General features: G+C 35.3%; 2 protein-coding genes across 2 annotated transcripts; one reads left to right on the top strand and one right to left on the bottom strand.

The window, feature by feature from the left end:
- Positions 1-1771: 1771 nt before the first annotated feature.
- Positions 1772-6235, bottom strand: LOC144432977 (NACHT, LRR and PYD domains-containing protein 12-like). The gene is made up of 2 exons (XM_078121291.1): positions 6220-6235; positions 1772-2121 (listed from the first exon to the last, which is right to left on the bottom strand). The coding sequence occupies exons 1-2, from the start codon at positions 6233-6235 to the stop codon at positions 1772-1774; spliced, it is 366 nt and encodes a 121-aa protein (XP_077977417.1).
- A 4219-nt stretch (positions 6236-10454) lies between these two features.
- On the top strand, positions 10455-11393 carry LOC144432976 (galactosylceramide sulfotransferase-like). The gene has a single exon (XM_078121290.1). The coding sequence runs from the start codon at positions 10455-10457 to the stop codon at positions 11391-11393; it is 939 nt and encodes a 312-aa protein (XP_077977416.1).
- The last annotated feature ends 14147 nt before the right edge of the window (positions 11394-25540 follow it).

Below are 25540 nucleotides of genomic sequence, written 5' to 3'. Positions count from 1 at the left end.
ATGCAATTGTATTGTATGGATGGGAATATGTACTCCTGCCTATGATATCAATAGCGCCCCCGAACGGCCAAACTAATATGAATGGTCATCCTTGTTTTTTGTAGGCTTGGGCCGATTCCAAACACTAGACAAATACACTGATAATTAAACATAGGAAAAACCAACTCAATAATATTGTATATCAGGCTTTCCTTGTCATTCTACAGTATATGCAGCAGTATTGTACCAAAAAACCTACAAACGAATACCATAAGGTGGGTCTTAGTGAGAAATCTTACTCAATCTAAGGTTGAATTATAACAGTATTTTCCTGATTACAATCCATGTAAACTGAAAAGTCATACAATTCAGACTGTTGTATCATTTTAGGTATTTGTCCAATATAATGTATAGTGTTATAATCTTCACTGACTTACATCACTACAAACAAGGCTATTCTACTTTGTTTTAATTTCTTTGATAATGAAGATACTTGATGTGGACTAAGACCAACTACTAAGAGTGACTCTACATTATTAGAAGTAGTTGAAATTTCTTGTAGAAGATTAATCAGATGTACAACACAATCAATATTACATATTCTAGAATATACTTTGACTAAAGGGTACATCACCTCAGTAAACATACGATAATATTTAAATTTGTCTTTTCCCTTACAAATCAATGTTGTTTGTACAAATGGGGAAATGTATAATATGCAGGTTGAGCCCCATTTAGATTCATACAAAAATAGTAAAATGACACTCCATAGATTAGACAATGATTTAGCGTTGTGATAACTAAAAGTAGAATTGAAGTGACTTAAACTTTTTATTCTATCAAAAAATTCTCCAAAGAGGTAACAGGTTTCTTTCTTTTCCATAATTCCTGCAAGAAATTTTATAACTGATAGATGATTCTGTGATTCAATAAGAAAATTGTCCAGAAATTCAAAATTATAAACTTTTGATTCAGAAGCAAGATGTATAGCTGTGAAATATTCCAGCCACGACTGATGATAAAAGAAGTGCATTTCTTGTGCCTCTCCTTTAGGGCCTTCATCTCTGACTAGCAAACCTAAATCAAATGTGATATCTGATGAGATGTCTGCTTTGCTGAATATAGATTCATTTTTCATGTACAACTTAACAGCATCTGAAGCGAGTTTATTTCTTGCATCTATAATATCTTCGGGCAATTTACCATCTTGTAATGCTATCTTATACTTAACACAGTACCTTGTAAGAATACAATCTAATATCTCAAAGTAAAGCCCTGGTAGTATTGTGGGAAACTAAAATTTACCTCCCACCAGTTTGTGTTCCCAAAGAATACACAAAAATGAAACATGCAATGGGTTATGTAAAAGATCCTTCTTAAAAACCTTCTTATTAATTCTCTTTTGCCTTTTTATTTCCTTTAATAGCTCCTCACAAGTAATTTCTTCAGAGCCATTGAAATATTTCATAATATATTCTTTCATTCGTTCATCTGTAAATCCATTCACACGCAAATGTAAATCACATTCACTCACATACTTATCACATTCATGAGGTCTACTGGTAACAACAACAGTACTAGTGCTCAGTCTTTGCTCTGAAATTAGTTCAGCAATTTCAGTCTTGTTTAATTTGGTTTTACAAATTTCGTCTAGGCCATCAAGAAGAAACAATACTGAATTGTTATTGCTTGAAATCAATTCTGTAATTCTTTCTTGAGAAATGTTTGACTCCCCAGGTAATAGCTGATTTATTATTTCTTCTGAAATGTTACAAGTTGTGCAATATCTCATTTACAAAAAGAAAACAATATTGTATTTCTTCAGTTTACCCTGTGCCCAATCATACGCTATCTTTCCACATAAAGTGGATTTACCTATAGCTGGTGCACCTTCCATACAAATACGATTTGTACTACCTGGTCCATCATGAACTGACTTAAAAATAGATTGGACATCTTCCAAACACTGGCCGACTTGAAAATTTCCTCTTTTCACCTCTTTCACTTCAAGCTGTGTGTAAACTTCTTCAAGGTTCAGCTTACACCTTTCATTCCATGGAATTGGTATGTGATTCTTGAAGTGTTTTACATAATTTCGTTTTAACATCTTTATTAGTTTCATCTCATCTTTAGCAGGATCATCTGAAATGATATGAAATAATTTAATTACTGGATAATTATCTTTGAAGGTGATTCAAAATGCTCACATTCACTATTGCTATTTTGCTAGACGACATGTTTGTGAAACGTATTCTGGTTTTAAAACTTTAAAAAAGCGTCTGCAAACACCTTAAAATGACCTTCCTTCAGTCAGTTCCCTTCGGATTTACTTCAAGAGTTTTCGGGTATTTGCGGTCCCACCTAGACCATTTGTGACGTCATAAGGAGAAGTCGTTAGCACTAAGGCTATGACGAACGTAGACAACAGGTGAATAAAATTCAACAGCGTTGTGAAAAAATACATTGCTGATGGTTGTAATAGATATCAGTAAACAAAAACTACAATCTACCGGTCTTATTAACCAACATTTATCGATATTTACCCACACTATCTGATTATTGTCAGTGTCTGTGGGTATAAATGCAAAAATACTATCTCCCCATATATGGCAAAATAAATCAAAACGGCTAGACTAGATATACATAAACACCTGTAATGTCGGGATTGACTACCCGCGAAACAAAACTTGACAGCACTATCCACCTACAGATAATTAAATATATAATAATCACCTGTACACCATGATAAAAACACGCAATAATTCGAGTCCCAACATGTCAATGAGACCTACTTCTGTTCAGTCCGAATGCGAGTTTTTGAGGTTTTACATGGGTCTCAGACTCGGACTAGAGTATCGTGCCCTAGACACCCGCCTAGACAGCCCTGCCCGAAAATAGTATATGTAAACTTACGTTCATAAGCCAAACATGTGACAATACAAGACCACAACGAAAACTGTGAAACATTTACAGGTCACTCCCATTTTATATATAGACAACACAATTAGGACATTGGTCTCATTTTTTTGTTTAGCCAAGGAAGTCAAAGGCCTCTACTACAAAACCACTGAACTTTAGTAGCAATCAACTTCTGGGACTGGAAAGAATCAACCATCAAAACATCATACTTGATACGAATTATTACTCTTCAGTATGTTCTGGTTTATATCATTAGAGGCATTTTGATATCGACTTGTAACAACTCCTAGTTTTATCAAGGGCTGAATAGGCAATCAACTTGAACCCTGTATACTCTCCAACATCACTAGCATTTTCACTATTGTTGCTAATATCCTAGGACATGACACCTACATAAAAAGCGAAATATATCTATCGAACATGGTAAAATCGTCATTGAAAGAAGATTCATCACTCTGAGATTAATTCTGACGAGTATCAAAGTCAGAATTACTATTGTCTGCCATTGCTTACTATACTAACTGATGAGACGAAATGGTTCTCCCTATGACGTCATAATCTCCCAAAGGGAGAACAATAGGCAGTGTAACTGCAAGTTCATGGCTGCTTGGGCCACTGCTGATTGCCAATTTTAAAACTTTTTTTCTCACTTATCATGCAATATTGAATAGTCAGCTTTGCATTTACTGGTTATGACGTATAAAGATCATTTTTCAAGGTTGTGGTATGGAGCATTTTTAATCACCTTTAATAAAAACTGAAGTCATGTTAATTTAGATTTCTTCATTACATGATGATTCCATTTAATAGTGATATGCAAATTAGGGTTAAAATGTGTCTTTTTGGTCATAAGTCTTTAATCCCAAAACTATGGAGGAGATTAGGCTAAAATTTGGTGGGGATATCGATGCATCTTTGGGTGTATAGATGAAGCAATATCAAGCATATAATGATCTAATGAGTGATATGCAAATTAGGTGTAAAAAAGTAATTTTGGTCAAAAACTTAAATCTCAGAAAGTACTTTGTCAATGAGACTAAAACTTGGTGAGATGTTACTAGAAGTGTTATTCTGCAGATTTTCTGTAAAACATTTTGGCCCTAGCAACAATGGGCCACGCCCATTGCAACAACGAAATGACAGTGTGGTCAAATAACAACGTCATCATGTAGGCAAGTGAGTAAACATTAAAAAAATGTATGCAAATATCCTTAACAACCATGACCACGCCCATAGCAACAGCTAAACCCTGGTGTATTTCACCAAGATAAGTGATTAATAGACAATTGAATAAACATTCAAGAAATGTGTGTAAATGTGCCTAGCAAAAAGACCACACCCATAGCAACAGCCAATTCATCACTTATATTGCAAAGATAACAATATTTCATACTAATACAGCACACTACTATGACTGGTGGCAATTCTCTTTAAACATCCACTGTGGTAGGTGGAAGGGGGGGGGGGGGCTGAGTTATCTCCGATGACTGATTGTTCATTCTGGGCTGGTTTGAGAACGTGCTGTATATAGTATACTAGATTATGCTACACCATGGCATGCCATGTTAGGCTATGCTATACTTTAAGATACTATACGATATGATACTATATTTTATTTGACAAAACATTACGTCTACAAAACATGTAATCTAAGACTAAATAAATAAATAAATAAATAAATAAATAAATAAATTAATAAAAACAATTCATATCTGGACTACTGACATTGCGTGTTGCTTCTGTTTCCAACATACTATCGTGTTTCATCATTTGGGTGTTAGGACTCTGCTAATCCTATATGCTTATAGCCAAGCTGTGGGATAGATTTAAGGATATATACCATTAATGCACTGGTCTTTGTGTGTGTATGTGTTATTATAAAAACCTATCACGAAACGACAGGTAGTCAATCATATGTGGACTATTTACATTAGATATTGCTGCCGATACGAAACTACTATCCTTGGTATTTCCGTGTTTTTGACAACAGCACTGGTAAGTTTGTCTGTCATATTTTTGGTAGTAACGGACATAATTGTAGTTGTTAATTATCTCAACATATTGCCTGGATACGTACTGTCATATATCCAACCACCGTGAGTGAATTCGATCGATGTTTTCAAGCCTGGTAATTTGTATGTGTGTATGTATGTATGTGTGTATGTATGTATGTATGTATGTATGTATGTATGTATGTATGTATGTATGTATGTATGTATGTATGTATGTATGTGTGTGTGTGTATGTATGTATGTATGTATGTATGTATGTATGTATGTATGTACGTACGTACGTACGTACGTACGTACGTATGTGTGTGTGTGTGTGTGTGTGTGTGTGTGTGTGTGTGCAACCGTCAAAGAAATAAAACATGTTGATTGTCAGACACTGGACTATGGATATCGGTAATATCCTACACGACAATAGTCAGATTTAAAGCACACATTTCAAACAAAAATATATGCTGTATAAGTACCCCTTACAAGGCAAAAAGAATTTACTGTCTAGTTGCTCTCGAAATAATTTTTTGCTGTCATGGTGGTTGAAAAAATGTGTCCTTGGGTCCAAATCCTCCGATCCAGCCCCCCCCCCTCCCTCATTAGAAATCAGATGATTTACCACAGAGATATCAGTTAATAAAACTGATTACAAATAACTTAATATCACGTCAATTAGAATGTTTTCAAACTGACTCCTTAGCTTTTTGTTTGAGTTGAAATAGTAAAAGTGTAAGCGCACTGTGTTAGAATAGAGTTCTATTTTTTAATGTTCTTTTGTTCACTTAATTAGTTAGTTTTGATTATCTTTTATTCCTGCTCTTAGAATGTTGTCAACTTGGCTCCGTGGGAAACTACTGACGTCGGCAGCAGTAATTACCACATGTACAGATCAATTATAGTGGGCATTAATGTCAAAATAGCAGACATGTTCAATTAAATTCAAGTGCGTTTATTTCACCAAACGGTACAAATATTGCATAATCTACAACATTTTGAACAGTACACAAAATTTCAACAGTTTTTTTCTCTCTTTTCTTTCCGTACTTTTCATACAGTGACGTTTAAAGCAGTATGAGGAAGACATATATAGTAATGGTGTTAGCACTTGTCGGAATTGCAATGTTTTGGTTGTCATCGTTACCACAGCAAATTTACCCAGTCTTATCGTAAGTGTACACGTTACTTTATGGTAGTTTATTTTAAATGTAATACCCTATGAAATACAACGTAATTTAGTCCTGCTTGAAAGGCTTGTAGTGGCTTTATGGCTATATTCTGATGGATGTTGTCACTTGATTTGTGTGCGGCAGTATCAACTTACCCTGTAGTACAGTCATGTGTAAACTAATATTTTATCCAAGGATGGTCCTAGCATAAAAAAAACTCCGAAACTCCGACTCATTAAGTATTTGCGAATATTACAAAATATCCCCGTCAACGATATTGTTTTATTAGTGGGTTTTCACCTAAGCGTATACAAACGATATATGAAAACGAAAAACTATTGATATGCAAATACGAATGTAAGCATGACGACAACTGTAAATCAACATAAACGTCATTAATCTATTGACAATATTTAACGCCTTCGACGAAAGTCGGCGTATGGACATTAACATAACAAAGAGTAAGTACATGTACTGGTACGATTTGGTTACGTAACAGTGCTGCTCGACTAATTTCTGGGGAGAAGTCACCAGGGCTCTTTGAAGCTTGCCATAAAAGTGTCTTGCAAAAATCATGGAACCAAACCATAAATGCATAAAATGTGTCGCTCTCCCTATTTCGTCATGCTTAAAAGTGGCCCTCCCTCAACTTTCTTTACTCTAAACTACAGCCCCCCCAAAAAACAACAACAACAACAACCAACAGCAACAACAACAACAACAAAAAACAACAAAACAAAACAACAAAACATGCCATTGTGTTAAAAGTCAAAAGTCGAAAAGGACAACAGTCGCAGAATCAATGGTAATGGCTTAATCCCACCGCTGTCGCCATGTTGGAAGTTTTAAAGGCTTTGGTTCTTTCCCACTACTACCATCATGTGAATGTATGTGAAAGCACTGTATTGATAAATACCTGTGTGTGGATCTCATTGGCTTAGCAGAAGGCCAGAACTCCCCACGATTATAATTGCTACTCTCCCCACACTATCAGGACTAATATAAGTATTACCACAACATTATCCTTAGTAGATTACACAACTTTTCCTATTTCACCTGTGAAACCCACTTCTCACATCACAACTGATAATCAATTGACTTCATGGTTATCAGCAGCAAGTTGATTGATGATATGGGCTAATACTATGGTACTTATCCCTAACTCTAACCCTAACCCTAACGAAGGGGGCAGGCAGCAATGGGATTTGTAACAGGTCGTAGTGTTCAGTTGGCAAAACCCTCAAATATAATGCAAAGTTAAAGAACACAATGGGTCAAAGTAAAATATGACCCTCCCCTAATCCCATTTTCTAAAATATGCCCCTCCCAAGAGCCGATTGTAAAAAGTGACCCATTCCCTGACCCTTGTAAATATTATGACTGAACCCTTTGATGCGCGAGTGTGGTGTAGTCCTGGTATTTGCACGAGTACTTGCAATGTTGTCGATCTCCTACAAACATGTTCATATTAGATCCTTATGCAAGTACAATTTCGAAATGCATCATCGAAGAGAGACTTTTCTTCTATCGATGACGAATGATGATGAATGGTAGCTAATTGAATGACTGATCCAATGAGTGTACGGTGCAATAAAATTCATAACACATGCGCTCGGGCAATAACACAATTAGTGCCCGCCCCCGGGCTGGCAGTCTTTACCAAAATTTTGATGATGCCAGAGCCAAAGGGTATCATCAAAGTTCTGGTAAAGAGTGCCAACCCTTGTGCAATCTCTAAATTGTGATATTGCCCCCGCTGGCATGTGTTAATAACATATTGGACTATTATATAATTATTACACCTGAACGTTCTAATACAAGATATCACTGGTCAAGATCGAATCACATGACCTTCTTTAAATAGACTACTGCCCATGCGTGCAGAGAGTACTGCCCGGCACTATTGGCCGCTGAAGTTATTTCGACCGTTCTGCGTCTATGACATGTTTTATAATGCACACTCGAGATGACAAAGTTCTTATGGTGAGACACTATTGCTTATTTCTTGCTTATTAGGACCATCCTTACATAGATTATTAGCCCAAAAGTGACTTACTACAGTCATATATGAGTAGGGCTAAACGTAACTTAGCCTACCTGTAGTCTAGCAAAACTAACGCAAATACTACACTATTCCAGCTATTCTCACTGCCATTGTGAGTTATTTGAAGTTGGGAGTATTTATGCCACACCTTGCCACAATGACATGCACAATTAACATAAATTAGATTACAATAGAACCTGTTTAGCATAAATCATCTCATGATGACACCTAGTTGTCGATTCATCATGTGACCTCATTGCCCACTTTAAATAGATAATGTATTCGACCAATCAGGTTCTGCATAGGGATGACATTTTATAGCAGATATAAAGAGTGTTTGAAGTCTTGGCAGCGAATATTACAAACATGACCAGATATAAACTGACTGCCTCCCGTAAGGGAATATTATGCAAATAACTTATTATACTAAAAAAACTATGGTAACACGCTTTTTTTGAACAAGCCTGCTTTCTTAGGTTAATGTATGTGCCAAATTATACGGAAGTTGAAGAGTGCATGATACTCCTTAATTACTGAATATCGTTCATTATTTAAAATACTCATTAAAGGTAAATGTAGTAGCAACAAACTACATAGGACAGGTGCGTATTGTAAATGTTGTAGCGACAAACTTCATAGGACAGTGCGTATTATTATGGTTGATATATGTACCATATTATACAAAATTTGAAGCTTGCATTTTTAAGATACAGCCTAGTTACCTAAAATCATTAATTATGCAAATATTTCATGAAAACTGTAAGCTATATGAACAAATTTTATAGGACATATCCGCTTTGTTATGGTTAACGTATGTACTAAATGATATTGAAATTCAAGTATGCATTCTTATGATATATCTTAATTACCGAAAATCATTAATCATGCAAATTAGTTATTAACACTGTACATCAACAACTTTATGCAAATTAGTTATTAACTAGGTACATCAACAACTTTATATATAGGTACATCAACCAGGTATTATATTGAAATTGAAGCATGCAGTCTTAAGATATAGCCTAATTACCGAAAATAATTAATTATGCAAATTATTCACTAAATCTTTAACCGAAATCAACAACTTTTATAGGAAATGTGTACTCTGTTATGTTTAACGTATGTAGTAAATTGTATTGAAATTGAAGTATGCAGTCTTAATATAAAGCTTAATTACCGAAAATCATTAATTATGCTAATTATTTACCAACACTGTAAGGTACATCAACTATCTTTATAGGACATACACAATGTGTTATGGTTAATGTATGTACTGAATTGTATTGAAATTGAAGTATTCAGTCTTAAGATATAGCCTAATTACCAATAATCATCAATTATGCAAATTATTCATTAACACTGAAAGGTAAATCAACAAGCTTTACAGGACATATGCTATTGTTATGGTTAATGTGTGTACTGAATTATATTGAATTTGAAGTATACATTCTTAAGATATAGCCTAATTACCAAAAATAATTAATTATGCAAATTATTCATTAACACTGTAAGGTACATCAACAAATTGTATAGGATAAATGTATGTTATGTTTAATGAATATACTAAATTATATTGAAATTGAAGTACGTAGTCTTAAGATATTGCTTAATTAGTTGATTTCATTAATATGCAAATTTCTCTAATTAAACATTAACAGATCTGGCTCAAAACCTAATCAGGTCTAGCCATTACATTAAAGATTATATATTTCAAATTTCATTACAATTGAGCCAGCCGATTTTTAGAAAATAATGACACAGACACACAGACAGACGTACAAACTGACAGACAGACGGACACACAGACAGACATTCCCCTTTTAATACCTCCCGTGCCCTTACGGGAGGTACAAATGATATTTAGGATAGCTGAAATAGTGTTGTATCATAATTTAGACTACGATTGGACTACCCATAGTATACATATAAATCCATAGTCGTTTATTATTAAATGTAGTATTCTACAAAATTCACAACTAGTGTGCATATTAATTTTCAGTGCATTTGTGCTTTGTTTTAAATTTAGTACTCCGTCAACTTATATGGCAGTTATGTCCGCATTAGACTGTAAGATACGTCGTGACGTTTCGCCCTCACCGGCCTCCTCTCACAGGGGTTGGCAGATGGTTGAGGGCGCCCCGTCACGGCGTACCTTACAGACTATGTCCGCAATCACGCTGCATACCATGCCAGGAGGCCTAAAGCCAGCAAACGGATGCGGTTTGGTCGTGTAATATAAGAACACAATTTATGCAGGTTGTTAACAATGGGGTTTATACTTGTTTTGTTTTCAGAAAGACAAACCTAGCTAACACGCAAAGTAACGTTGCCCATCAAGCAACAAATATGGAAACATCACCCTTGAAACTCCCATGCAAACCTCAACGCGACTTTGTATTCATAAAAACTGTAAAAACTGGTGGCAGTACCATGGCAGCACTTTTATTCCGGTATGGTTTAAAACATGATGTTGTTGCCGCTCTAAGTAAAGATTTCACATCATCGATACGTATTAACGCAACTGATAATACTGTGATGATTCATCCTTACAATTGTACAAATTTCCCAGGTTACAACTTTATTGCAAACCATATCAATTATCGTCGAGTAGCACTGGATAAAATCATAAAGAATGGCAAATATTTTACAATTCTGAGATCACCAGTAACAAGGACCGAATCCTTATTCTACTTTCGCAACGAGAATATGAAGTTTCATCAATTCTCAAATCCTTTCTCAGCGTATTTGCAAACAATCGTCTCAAAAAACTACACTATTAAACTGAAACCACCTCATTTTAGTGAGTATTTTGTCAGGTTAATAGGTAATCCAAAAATAATCAATGATACGTTCATCCATAATTCAATCAGGAATCTCGATAGGGAACTTGACTTAGTAATGTTGACAGAGTACTACGACGAATCACTGGTCTTATTGCGAAAGATGATGTGTTGGGAATATGAAGATATGGTTATCAGACGTCAGAGGGTTCGTAAAGAAGTACGGCTTCCCATCACACCGGATATGGAAACTATAGTTAAAGAACAATCACCATTGGACGTAGCATTGTATGAATATTTTAACAAAACGTTCTGGGAAAAAGTCAAACGTTATGACGGAGATTTTGAAGAGGACCTTGCAAAACTTAGATCTGTTCAGAATGAAGTTGATGTCCAATGCCAAGAGCAACAGGAATCTAAGTCTGACTATTGTGGAATGCTTGGAAAGGGCACGATCAACAGTGCTCATGTTGTTATTAATAAACAACGGAAGTGGGATTGTTGAAGTATTTAGTTCACCTTATAATATGTGACTCGATGGATATTATCTTTACTATTAGATAGATTCATTGTTAACTAAATAGTGTTCATTTTTACTGCTTGGAATCACTATCCCATGCATGAAATCACTGTTCCCTTCATATAATCACTATTCATGCTAAAAGTATCACTGATCTTTGCATTGACTTACTTCATTCAGTCACTGTTCACTGTATGGAGTTACTGTACATTGCGTGGCATCACTTTTCACTGTATGGAATCACCATTCAACGCATTGAGTTACTGTTCACTTCAAATAATCACAATTTACTGTTTACAAGGCATCACTGATCACTGCATGGAAACACTGTTCACTGCATGGAGTTGCTGTCCATTGAATGGAATCACTAATCACTGCATGGAATGACAGTTCCCTTCATAGAATCATGATTCACTATAAGGAATCACGTCACTGAGCATTGTATTGAGTTACTTCATAGAGTCACTGTTCACTGCATGGAGCTACTGCTCATTGTAATGGAATCACTGTTAATTACATGGATTTATTTTTCACCGCATGGACTTATTGTTCAGTCATCCCAATGGATAGCATCACAGTTCACTGCATGCAATCCCCATCCATCGAATGGGATCCCTGTTCACTAGATTATATCACTATCGCATAGAATACCTGGTCACTGCATGGAATTCCTGTTCACTACATATCTCACGGAATACCTGGTGACTGAATGGAATCATGATGTATTCGTTCATTGCATTGAGACTGTGCACTGCATGAAATCACTGGTAATCTCAATTATGTTTTAACCACTGTTATGTGTACGCTTTATTCAGTCTGGGATGGATTGAGAGTAAACTACACTATGCCATGCTACACCATGCCATGCTATGCTATGCGATACGATGCTATATATTGTATTTGACAAAACAGTAATGTCTACAAATCATGTAATGTAAGATTAAATAAATAAATAAATAAATAAATAAATAAATAAGTAAATACATAAATACATAAACAAATAAACAAATAAATAAATAAATAAATAAATAAATACAAACAAACAAACAAACAAACACACAAACAAACAAACAAACAAACAAAAAGATATGACAAATGAACATCAATTACAGTAATAAATATAATAGCAAAAACAAGGTAACAAACTTCCCCAGACTGTTACCAACAACTCCATCACTGTGCTTATCTTTTAAATGGTTATTAGTTAGGTGGATAAGCAGGAAGATTGTTCACTTTGGGGTAACATTTTCAAATGTGGGGTGTATGCATTACTTATGATTTCGAATATATTTTGATATAGTGTAATTTGAATAGCACTCTCTGGCGGCCTATAGCACCACCTAGTGGTATTCCCTCTACCGACCATGGAAACAGCCAAGTTTTGCCAATAATTGTGTCTTTATATGTCCATTTGAAAAACAAACTACGCAGATGGAATCAAGATATATATCTATATCTACTCAAGTTGTTATAAAATGTTTTTAGAACCAAAAATGCAACAAAATATTCCATACATGGAAAACACAATAGACAAAATTGTAACATAGTAGGTGCCTTGAAAATAAAAGTTTTGAACTGATACTATTGCTTTGTTCAAGAAAACGACAATCAAAAGTGAATTAAAAATAAGAAATAACCTGGTGTTTCCATGATATTTATTCAAAATTATGGCCAAAGTGATAGAAAATCAACCCATCTCAGAAATGGTGGCTGAATACTTTACAAATAGATGATTGCCAATTTCCTTGAAAACCAACAGATTGTGAACCCCATGAAGTTATGTTATTTCCAAATAATCAGGCAAAAGGTTTCTTCAGATTGATATTTGCTCTAAAAACACTCAGTGCTGGAGGAATTAGGGGGTGGATCAATACTTCTTTAATGTGACAAAGCAAGGGGTTATACTGAGAAATTTCTCTCAGTAAAACATGAAATTACTCATAACTATGTCATCCCATGTAATCTTTACTGTATGTATTATCATTATATAAACCCAGAATTATTGATATACTACGTGATTATCCATGTGTCAAAACATTTTATATTTGAAAGAAGATAATACTTACAATATTGATACATTTATCCTTAGGTGAGTGCATACCCAGCAGGTATGGCATAACATACAACAATAAAATGCTGAAACATTGTGTATGCAATGTCTCAATAGTGGGGAACTACATGTACTTGTTTTCTAATAGAAAATTTCCAAATTCGAAGATTGTCATGTTAAGTTACAATATGTAAACATTTCATTGTATCCCTTCAGGTAGAATGCGCCTCAAGGACTAAGTTTTGTTCCAGGTACTTGTGAAATAATAAAAGAAATTTAGGGGTTTAGCATCTTATTTTCAAGGAAATCGCCATTCTTTAATTATTCATAAAGCTAACACAATCGTTGGTGGCCATATTGGATTCTCAAATGAATCATCCACTGATTTCAAAATCATATTGATCACTATTTAAAAAGTTTGTCAGATGACGCCTGCTTCTTTTCATTGATTTGAACTAAAAATTCATTTTAGTATTTATTTAAGAAATAACAGAAAACATTGAACTTATTTCCAAGGCGCATACTATGTCAAGGAATAACAATATGAATTATGTAAGACAAAGAAAAAGTTGAATGCTTTTTACAGTTATCATGATGGGAATAAACTGTCTACTTAATTTAATTAAAGATTGAAATTTAAAATGTCTGTAGCTTTGTACAGGCAAGTTAAGGGTCACGTTTGATAATTTGGTTATGGTATTTGATATACGATCTTTCATTTGATTATATGGCTTATATTTCTCAGTATTAGGATCATTTAAATGATGGTGGCATTATCTCAATATTCAGGTTGATATACTAATTTTGGCTTGGTAAATTATTGAAGTCAATCATATTTTAAAACTTTAATTTAAAGTGTACATGCAAAGGTTGATAATTTTTTTTTCGTAATTATGTTTATTTCGCCATAAAAGTAAAGGAAATCGGGTTTGTAATAGTACAATATAATTCTGACACGAGAAATTGCGCAAAAAATGAGGCACTCTCGGCTCAGCCACAGAGCACCTTCAGGTAAGTACCTTCATTTGCATATGGATAGGACAGCGTTTGGAACTTTATGACGTCACTGCAGGAACACAAACGCCTTTGTCAGTGTATCTTTACATGCAAAGCCATTATGGTGGAACCAGAAGGTCAACTTCACAACCCATTTTCGCCAGAACCTGACGTTGAATATTGGTCAGATTCCTCAAGCGTAGAGCAATACACTCCAGCATTAACATCTGATGGTGTGATTTAGCCAAATTCATTCGAACCGACTGCTAGCAGTAACGATAGCTCCTCTGGTAGTGAATGAGTGAGGAAGGTCTGGTCAACCACAGAGACTGAATAACACTGCTTTATAAGGTTTTTTCCAATGTAAATTTCACAGACAAATGTAGTCATGGTTAGTACACATTATATGTAATAGTATACCTGTGTTTAAATATCCACCATGCAAGTTTAGTGCTTGTTTTCTGACTATGCCTTGCTGTCTTGTACTGCAACATGGACCATCCAGCGTATTGTTTATGTCCTAGTGAAGCCGTGTTGTTTACATAAAGTGAAGGCTGTTATCAGCGTCCTTTGTTGACATAACTATTCAATGGGTGGAAAACAGCTCCCACAGACAATCTAATCGAAACGAAAATTATCTAATATTTCCGTACCCATCGAACATACAGAGATCGGATGAGAATGACTTCAAGAGTTCCCATCACAGGGGCGTGTATTATTGCTTAGATTTCCGTTTTCTTAGGAAAATATCATACGAATCTTGCTGTATACAAATGTATCGATCTCTATAGTACTACGTATACTATAAATATGAGCACAGGTAGGAATATATATTCAAAAGGTTGTTATATTTAGTCTGTAGACCTAGAAAACAACAATCTATGCAATATTACACGCCCCTGTGTTCCCCATAATATTCTCTCAAGTTGTTCAGATGTAGCATGTATCGTAACAACTAGTACATTCGATCTATGACCATTCAAAATCTTCGCGAAAGTAGACCCACAAATTCGTTAGAGCAGAACGTTTTGTTGGATACCCATCCCTCTTGAAAGCTACATTGTATATGTACACGCACTTTATTTCATTTTTATTGCGTTCATTACCATCCACACAGTGACATGAAAGCTTCTTTCAAAGCACTGCCTGTGTTCACTGAAACCGGCCGTACTGTGGTGTATCACGTATTGTCTCCCACCATTTTTGTTTGAGTTTTTGATGGATAGACATGTCTTATGTTGTGTTTTTATGGCAAAATAAACATAATTACGAAAAAAATTACCAACCTTTGCATGTACACTTTAATGTTTCAAAATGTATTATGTATTTTTTGGCGATGGGTGTTAATAAATTATCTTCTTATTCAATAAAATACATGAAAAAAAAATCAAAATTATTTCGTGGTTTTTTTGACACTTGTCGGAATTGGCGGAAATGTGTGGCATATATATGTGACTTTATTACATTAGTAGCAAACCGTCCTTAATAAAGATCCTTTTAATGTTTTAGCAACATATACTAGTTATTTTTTTGAGAAAAATGACACCCAAATTCACAATGGACAAAGCTTTATTGATTTCCGAGGTAATATATCATGTATGAATTTCGTACATATGAAGTTAGGTGGCCTTCTATAGCCGCCATTCCGGTTTAAAGCGCCATATTGTGTTTGAACGTATTAAACTCAAAATGTAAGACCACGACATAAGGGCCCGCTCTGCCTGAAGCAGCTCACATGTTAACATGAACTTTTTTAGTGTACGGAGATATTGGCATTTAGTTAGATATGATTATTATGTCAAAATGTAATGGATGTTAAAAAATATATGTAAAATGAATCTACCCTATTGTGTAAATCGTTAAGTCTATTGGAAAGGGAATATATTCAATTGTGTTGTCTTTATAATAGAAATGATTTGGTACACAACGATGTATCACATAGACTATTGTTTTGACACTCTGAAGATAAAACAAAGACTTCTTATACATTGCCCCTTTTAATAATCAATAGCATAAAACTAGAGTCATTTGATATTTTAGTAAATAGTGTATTTTTCATAAATGTTAAAGAAAGAAAATCCACATTTTGATTCATAACAAAGGAAAATGAGGTCAATTTATGATCACTCTTCTTCAGTGTATGGATATAGAAGTCTAGTTTAATTAAACCTTCCCACCCCCACCCCGGGACACCTATGACCATCTGTAGGCTTATGGTCGATTACCATACACTATAAATCATTACAATCAGATTTCAGCTTTAAATCTCCACAGGCAACTAGAAACATGTTCTTCCTTTGCCATATTCACTGTGTAACATCTGTCGCGGTTTTCTGTGCGTTTTCTTTCGCAACGTTTGCATCTTGTTCTCTTCATATATGAACAGTGTGGACAAACATTTCGAGAATGATACTGACAGTGGTGGAAAACGTGATGAAGAAGCACCAGTGGTTGATTTATTTTGAATTTCTTTTGGTGTTTGGATATTATGCCTGTCAAGAAACAAGTACAGCTGATGACGATGATGGTGGGTACATTTTCTCACATGTGTGGCCATATTTTGTTACGATGTAAAATGCATTTTAGACCATCATACATGAAATTTTATTTATCATCATTATATGTCACTATGTTGTGTCTTGTTTTAATAGAAACTCTTTGTATGATTGCGCCTTGGCAGAGGCAGCAATGTGATGGTTTTCACAGATTACTTACACCCGGTCAACAATCATGTACATCTAGGAACTGTTGCTGGGATCCCAGTCGAAATTATTGTTATCAGAAATCATCAATACGTATGTTTATCTATCAAATCTTAACGCATAGTCGTTATCTGTATATGTGTATGTATGTAAGCAGTACCATAGCCTGCGGAGGGGGGGGGGCAAGGGGGGCAGCTGCCGCCCCCCCCCCCCCGAGATTTTGGAAAAAAGAAAGAAAAAAAGCTTAAGTTTTTGAATACATAGCGATGCTATTAAAATCGTTATTTACGTGACGATTCCTAGCATGCGCGATTTAAATGGATAGTTCACTAAAGTGACTATACACTGCCGACTCCTGGCTAATATGTATCTTATATCGCTATTGTACCCTGGCTTAACTTTGAATAAAAATGTGTCCAGTTAAAAATTGTAACTTTTTGCAGCAAATTAAAAATTCTTTGTGCGGGAAAGTACAAAAGAAAAGCGCACATGCACTGTGCATTTTCCGCGAGTAACAGTAGTCTTGAAAGTCTCCTTCATTTGAAGATAGCAAGTCGCAATTATAATGTCAGCGAGTGAAACTCAAAAAAAAGACGGAAAAAGTCGTTCAACGTGAGGTCACCTGCTATGCTGCATGCAGTGACTCCGAAGATGCGCTCGATCTCATTTACATCTTGTTCCTTATATTAAAACATTTCATACTGATAAAACGGCAGATCTCTTTTTGGAATATTTGGTGGGCCTGAAAAACTATTAAACTAGGTACGCAGTTTAAGATCCACTATTTGAAGATATTTCTTTCAATAATTGAAAAACGTTGTATTTGGTTAAAATGTTGTTTGATATAATTATCTCATTGCACACTGACACTAGCGTTATTCCGCAATTCATTTTGAAGCGACAATTTGCTATGGAAAGAATGGCCTTGAATTTGTAAACAGAGCTGTACCTTCGACATCAAAATCCAAACTTCAATTTCCATTATAATGATAATGATAATGACAAGGAGAATTCAATGAGTTCACCTTGTGCCGACATAAACGAGGCCATAACAGTTTTTGGAGTTGGGTAAATAAAATGATTAGTTTGTTGTGTTACTTATTTGAGAAAGCACCATCCATTTTTTTACTTTGAATGTGACATCTTTTCGGCAACTACTTTGAAAGATACGACATTCGGCCAGAAATAAATGAAAAAGCTGTTCAACCTACCCATATTTTTTTTTTTCTGGTGATGGGCAATATATCCTCATGCGGGCCTCGCATTTTTTTTTTCAAAATTAAGGATACTTCTTTATATTTTCTGAATAGTACATGTAACAATATACATTTCAGTCTATTCCACATAATATAATATCTTACACAGCGGTTTACTTGGCTCTAATGTTGCATACAAGCATGAATTGAGATTAAATATCCAATGTGCACTAAAAAGAATTGAACAAAAGTTTACGACCATTGGGCCATCAAAAGTCTGAAAGTCTTTAAATGTTTTGCTCTTTATTTGGGATTTTTTGGCACCAAATTAAACTTCAGGAGCAGTCATTTACCATGTGCACATCCGCATAATATCTTTCAGATTTGCCACAACAAAATACACTTCCAAATAATATGTAATGCATAGCATAATGGTTTCAATTCTGGTATTTTATTATGTCTATGGTTTGATATTTTATGCTTCTAAATGGCCTCCTACACTGTCTTATTTTCAATTTGTTTCACCTTTGGAGTTGTCCCCTTTCAATGCATCATTGTAACATATGATTTTTTATCGACATATTTACCCAATTTATTTTTTCTGACCTTACATATTATATTTAATTGCGTATGCTAAAATATATATTATGTTAATTACATGCAAATGTATGTAAATTATCACTTTTCTAAATTTTAAATGCAAGATTGCACCAAGACAAAGTTCTGCCCCCTTGGCAATTTGGTCAGGCTACGGCCCTGTTATGTATGTATGTATATATGTATGTATGTATGTATGTATGTATGTATGTATGCGTGTGTGCGTATGTATGTATGAATGTATGTATGTATGTATGTATGTATGTATGCATGTATGTATGTATGTATGTTGTGTGTGTGCAGATGGGTGGATGGAATGCACACAGATGTGCATGCCTCCTGCATGCAAGAGAAAGCTAGTGACAATTCAAAATTCGTATTAATGTAAAACTATTGAATACGATTGTCTTCTTCTATTTGGCTAAAACATGAGTAACCTTCGCCAGTATAGTTATATTATGTATGACGTAAGCATCCTTATATAAACAGTTCCTGTGGTTTACGGTAAAACGTCACGTAAAGTGATAATGAATGGTGAGCACCGCGATATTCACCATAAATAGGGAAGCAGCTTTGTGATTGATAAAGATACGGCAATTTGGAATATAATGTAAACGTTAATCGTATCTTCGCTTATAGTCATTAAACACAGTCGGATGTAAAATGTAACTTATAAAGTTACAGTCCTTGTGGACTAGCTGATATAACTAGTCAGTCGACATGACAATGATGATATGATTGTTCCTTGAAACTAAGGGTAAATTCGTTACAGCCTATCGTAACTGAATGAATGCAGCCTAACACAGAAAGTAGACACCATGTATTTGTCATTTGACTGTGGTGCAAGAGACGTTCTGGACAATTTATTTGTTATATATGTCCATAACGTTTTGATCATACTGGAATATGTAGGAATATGATAAATTTGTTATGAATCAATATAATATTTTTTTGATCTGTAATGCCTCTTTCGTATCAGTCATCTATGTAACTAACAGTAAAACAAATATTGCACAGCGGTTAGTAATCATGTCCTCATAATATATAACTCATATTTATTTTTTTTGTCAATAAACATTTGTGTATATATTTGTACGTAAACATCTCTATAGGTCTTTACAACATAGGTTTGGTATCTGTGTTTACACTATCCTACTTTCAAGGCCAGTCTCAACTAAATGACGGCATAGTACAATTGGATAAAGACTACATTGGGATGGAAGCTGTTATAATTGGTGGTATCCTGTATAAAGAGGTAGACTTTAAAAGTCGGGATATCGTTCCACACCATAAGACAATGAACGTGCTTCTTGATATTCAGGTTTGCCCTCCAAACAGACGCACTACTGTGTTATTGATAAGATTTTTGGAAACCATCACAGTCCACAGTATCAGGGTACTTACACATGCAGATTACTGTAAGTATACATTGTATCAGTTCGGTACTATAGGTATCAAAATAATTTATGACACACACACACACACACACACACACACACACACACACAGGATATACTTTCATTGTTTTATGGAGCTGTCATATATAGTGTTATAAGTTACTGTATTGTTTGCTGGGGTGGAAATATTACACAACAAAATAAGAAGAGGTTGGATAAATTGATCGTAGAAAACACCCCCCCCCCTCCCCATACAATATTGACCAAAAATGTGGCGATCATGGTCAAATATAAAAGTACCAACATTTGTATTAGCAGCAGATTAGGCATGTGTGATAACATATGCCTAAGTGAATGAAGGGCGCCTTCAATGATTACTAAAGAGGAAGGGTCAGGAGCATTAGGGGGGGGGGAGAGTCATATCCCACCACTGCCACCATTGTACCTTATTAGAAGAAGACATCATATATCCATGCAGTGAACCAATTGTTCGGTGTGATGTGAAGAAAGGAGTTGGTCTCAGAGGAGTGATGGGGAGCAGTGTCCAAGTGGTACAACATTGGGGATAATGTGGTGGAGCTGGGATATTGACCTCAGTCCAGACAATGTCGATAGGGTGCCCCGGTAGGGTGCCCATCTAGTCTCTTAGAGTTCATGCCTTCAGCCCTGTCAATGAGATCCAAACACGGGAATTGATAAATCGAGTGAAAACAGTGCACTGTGGTGGTGGCAGTTGGTAACAGATAATGCTTTTAAACCTCAGAATGGGGTAGCAACAGTGCGATATAGTCCCCTTGTTTGATTCTGGAATTTGTACACCATTTGGACATTTCATTATCAACCTATGACCAGACCTCTGATGCTTTTGAAATATTTGAACAGAGGAGAGGGTCGATGTTTTAAAGCAAATGTGAATTATGGAAGGGTCACCACTTCAGAAAGAGGAATCGGGGAGGATCGCATTTTATGCAACAGGTTGGGCTTATTACAACTTTCTCACTTGCCAATACTAAGTGCATGTGTCCACAGACAAGAAAAATAAACTATATTTCTGTGCTATATATTGTACAAAACTTGATTTTCACATCAAATATGGCTGACGTTCAGTGTAACTTGATACACCAAATTAACGGACGTAGCCACCCCCACACTTTATTATCTGTGCCGTGCTCATACTTCTACAATTAGCTCGCTAATTAATAATTGACCCTTCATAATCGTAATCATGTTATCCATCCCAAAAGTGCATTCAATATAGCAAACAGTTCCGAGTTGATTTTAGTCACTGCTGTAATATACAGACCCGTCTTGTCATCATCATTTTCTCCATAGAAAATAATGTAACTTGCTGGGTTCGAATTTTTGAGGCATATAATAAACCATCTTGCTCATGTTAGCTTGCTTGATACAATATATGAAATATATCAATTAACAGTGAAAGGAACATTCTGTTTTGTGGTTGATGTCCTTGGAAAGACTGAACGCCAAAAGACTCAAGTGCTTTACTTTGCATACCGTGCTGATAGTTCAGAGTTTGAAGCTGTGTCCTTAGTTTTACACTGCAACAACACCAGGCACAATAATACTCGACATTACAGTCGTTTTGGTTTAAAGTATACCAATCTTCTGATCTAATCGACTTTGAAGGTAGAACAAATGTATATTGTTCAATTTGCTTGAGCAAATTGGGAATTAGGGGGTTGGGCTACTTTTTACAAATTAGTCGTCGAGGGAGGGTTTACTTTAGAAAATTGAAATTAGGGAGGGTCATATTTTACATTCACTATTATTTGTTTTTATCAAACTGTGCATTATTTTATGATTTTGGCATGATCCCATCTTTGCCACCGGTTCCAAACCCTACTGCTACCACATTCCATCAGTGCCACCACTATTGATTAATATTATAACATATTGGTGAAATGCAGTGAATTAACTGTTACTTGTTGTGTGAATAGTGGAGTGGGTCTCACAGTAGTACAGGGGAACAATGTGGCAAGCTATTAGGGGTAATGTGGCCACTTATGCACGTGTCTAATCTCTGGGAGTTGTGGCCATCAGGCATTGATTTAATACATGCACAAACTCACAGTGGTGGTTATAGTGGGAAGCAACAAATGCCTTTAAAAATTATAAATGTGGTTGGCACTTACTACAGAAAAAGGCCTGTTTCTAGTGGTATTCGAACCCAGGACCTCCTGATTACTAATCTCGAGCTCTAACAACTACGCCACCAAGAGGCGACGTAGATGTGTTTGTCATTGAAATATTGAACCGGGGAAGGTCATATTTTTGAGAAAGGTAAGAAAGGATCACTATTTAGCACAAAAGAGTCGGGGAAGGGTCACATTTTATTCCACAGAATGGGCTTGATTTCTCCCAACCACCCGTTGTGATTACTGAAGGTTCCCTCATGTCATCTTCAATGTTTTCTATGTTACATATACCTGGAAGTGGTTCTGTACGATATGTTTTTTTTATTCTACGCTCGCTGGGAATATGCACCATGTGGAGTCCTTGTGTATGATGAGATGAAAGATCACAAGAACATAATTGATGTGTTTCATGACACTGTCGATTCCACCTGGATCCAATGGTATTGTGAGCCACACGATGCATTTGATGCATTATTGTTTTCTCCTCGACATATGTTTGACAATATGGCTGTTAAGGAGATAGAAGTCTACACATCAGGTATTTACAATTGTAATTGTACGGAGGGGGAAGGGGGGGGTGAGCTGAGTCCATAGCCCATCTGTTTGTCTCACTCTTTCTCTGTCATTACAACTGATTTATTTTATTTCAGATTATCCGAAACAGGATGTTTGTAGAGGCTATACATGTTACAATGATGGAACATGTGTAGCTGTATCTGATATAACTGTGTGCAAATGTCCATTTCGATATAGTGGACCCAGGTGTGAAATACGTAAGCTATATTACACTTTGGCTATCGTGTATTAAAATATGAAGAGAAGTCTCTGCAAATGTTACATAAATATATAGTTTACCTAGATGGTTACAAACCCAGTTGCGTCATGAATTGACCAGGGCCATTTATCAGGGCCTCATTCAAAACGACCAAAGTTTTGCTCGTTAGCTGTCTCTAAACAAGCTAATAATAGTACAAACAAATGATAGTTGTAATATTTTTCTCCTTTTATCACCGAATGTACTTATAACATATAACTATTATTGTTTCCACTCTTCAATCAACAAGGAGGTTCACATGCACTTGATAGCTCTGAAAGTTCAAAAACACATAGAGATAATGATGCTTCATCATCATGCGACCATAACAATAAAACGGGAAATTTAACATCTACCAGTGCCTGAATAACACCAGGCAATAAGTGTTTCATAACACTTGAAATTCTCAGATAATATAATCCTTTTCTTCCATATTTGGGAGTAATAAGGGTAGACACTTGCATTAAGGCCATATTTATTTTCTTCTATCAGTTCTAGAGCTATTGCACGTATCAGTGATTGTCACACCACATGTGTTTACCATTCAGTTACAAATTATAGTGATATGAGCTCCAACACTGATGCAAATATGTAGACCCCTTGTATATCATCTTTGACCTAGATTTTAAAATAGAAATGGTTACATTTAAATAACACAAAGCGTCTGGAATGTACAATATATATATATTAGCACCAACGTAACACTTTTGTAATCACGATTTCAAAAAGTTAATCAAAATATTAAAAGTGTCTGTGATATGCAAGAAATAGCTTGATTTTGATAATTTATTCTGAAGGTCAAGCCATCGGTTAAACTCTTAAAAGAAAGCTTGCGCATGATAACACTTGAATAGAGTCTGTGTATTACAATGTTTGAGTTATGCAGTAAATGTTGATTGTTAACTGCAAATATAACCGCCATTCGGTTAATCTTGCAAAACGAAGCGACGAACATACGTTTCATACGATACGCTAAAATAAAATTGATATATTGAATGTGAGATGAGAAATGAATTACGGACGGATGGATGGATGGATGGATGGACAGGTGAAAAGACAAAACATTTTAATAGTCCTCCATCGTCAGTAGGCTAATTTAGATGCATTCAATTTATTATTAATATTGAGGTGCCTTAGTTGCCTACGTACTAAACATATATGTTAGTAAGTCATGAAACGCTAGCTCTATATACCAGGAATTTCTTTAAAGCAAATTATCTGAAGCACATTGATGAAGGTTACGTTTTCAATTCTGCCCCAACTAGCCATTCTGTTCATCATACAAGGCAACTTTGAATCAGTTGAAGAAGCAAATTCCAAATGTATGGAAAAGGATGGGATGATTGCATCCTCAGCTGATGGAGATGAAGTAGAAATGCGATCATACTACTATGTTGTCGGCAGGAAATGGTTTTGGGCAAGAGACACATATATTATGTATGGAATGGAAACTCGGTTAACACCAAGATCTTGGCTCCTTGCTTGGACTTATCGTCAAATTAGTCCAGATTTTACAATTTATACAAAACGACCTGTTGGTGTATTTTGTAAAGACATACACGGTATGTACTAAAGTTTGGTTGATGCAAACTTCTGTATAGTGAAATAATTGCAATTTTGAATTTATCATACTTGACTTGCTGTTTTGTTTTGAGTGACAACAGTTTCACTGCCTTTCCTGAACACTCCTCCAGGCTGTCAAATAGGTTAGATAGTAAGTATATCATTACTTCATAGCTGGATATTGGCGTGATAGTGTATGTGTATGTATGTATGGATGTATGGATGGATGGATGGATGGATGTATGTATGTATGTATGTATGTATGTGTGTGTGTGTGTGTGTTACGCCAGGTAAATGGTAATCACAAATGGCTTCATTTCAATAAGCAATCGTAAAAGTCGTATACGGTTAGATATGTGAATGGAGTCTTTGTATATTATACTTTTTTACGTTATATAGTAAACAGCGATATTTGATATTGATGTGTATACATGGTTGCCATTAGGCCAAAATTGGTGACATAAACAAGAAATATTATGTGCACATCATGATTCAATAGTCCGGCAGAAGTTAGGCCGGACCTAAATTTGTGGTTTTAAGTTGTTTTGCAGCAGATAAATGTTATTCAGGTTATACAAAAACAGAAACTGCCTGATGAAATTTTGTCACCCTTGAACATTTTGTGATATCAGCCTTCTGAAAATATATATATATAAATGTC

The sequence above is a fragment of the Glandiceps talaboti genome, chromosome 3, assembly GCF_964340395.1.
Source record: "Glandiceps talaboti chromosome 3, keGlaTala1.1, whole genome shotgun sequence".
Taxonomy (NCBI): domain Eukaryota; kingdom Metazoa; phylum Hemichordata; class Enteropneusta; family Spengelidae; genus Glandiceps; species Glandiceps talaboti.
This window is presented reverse-complemented; position numbering and strand designations above follow the sequence as displayed.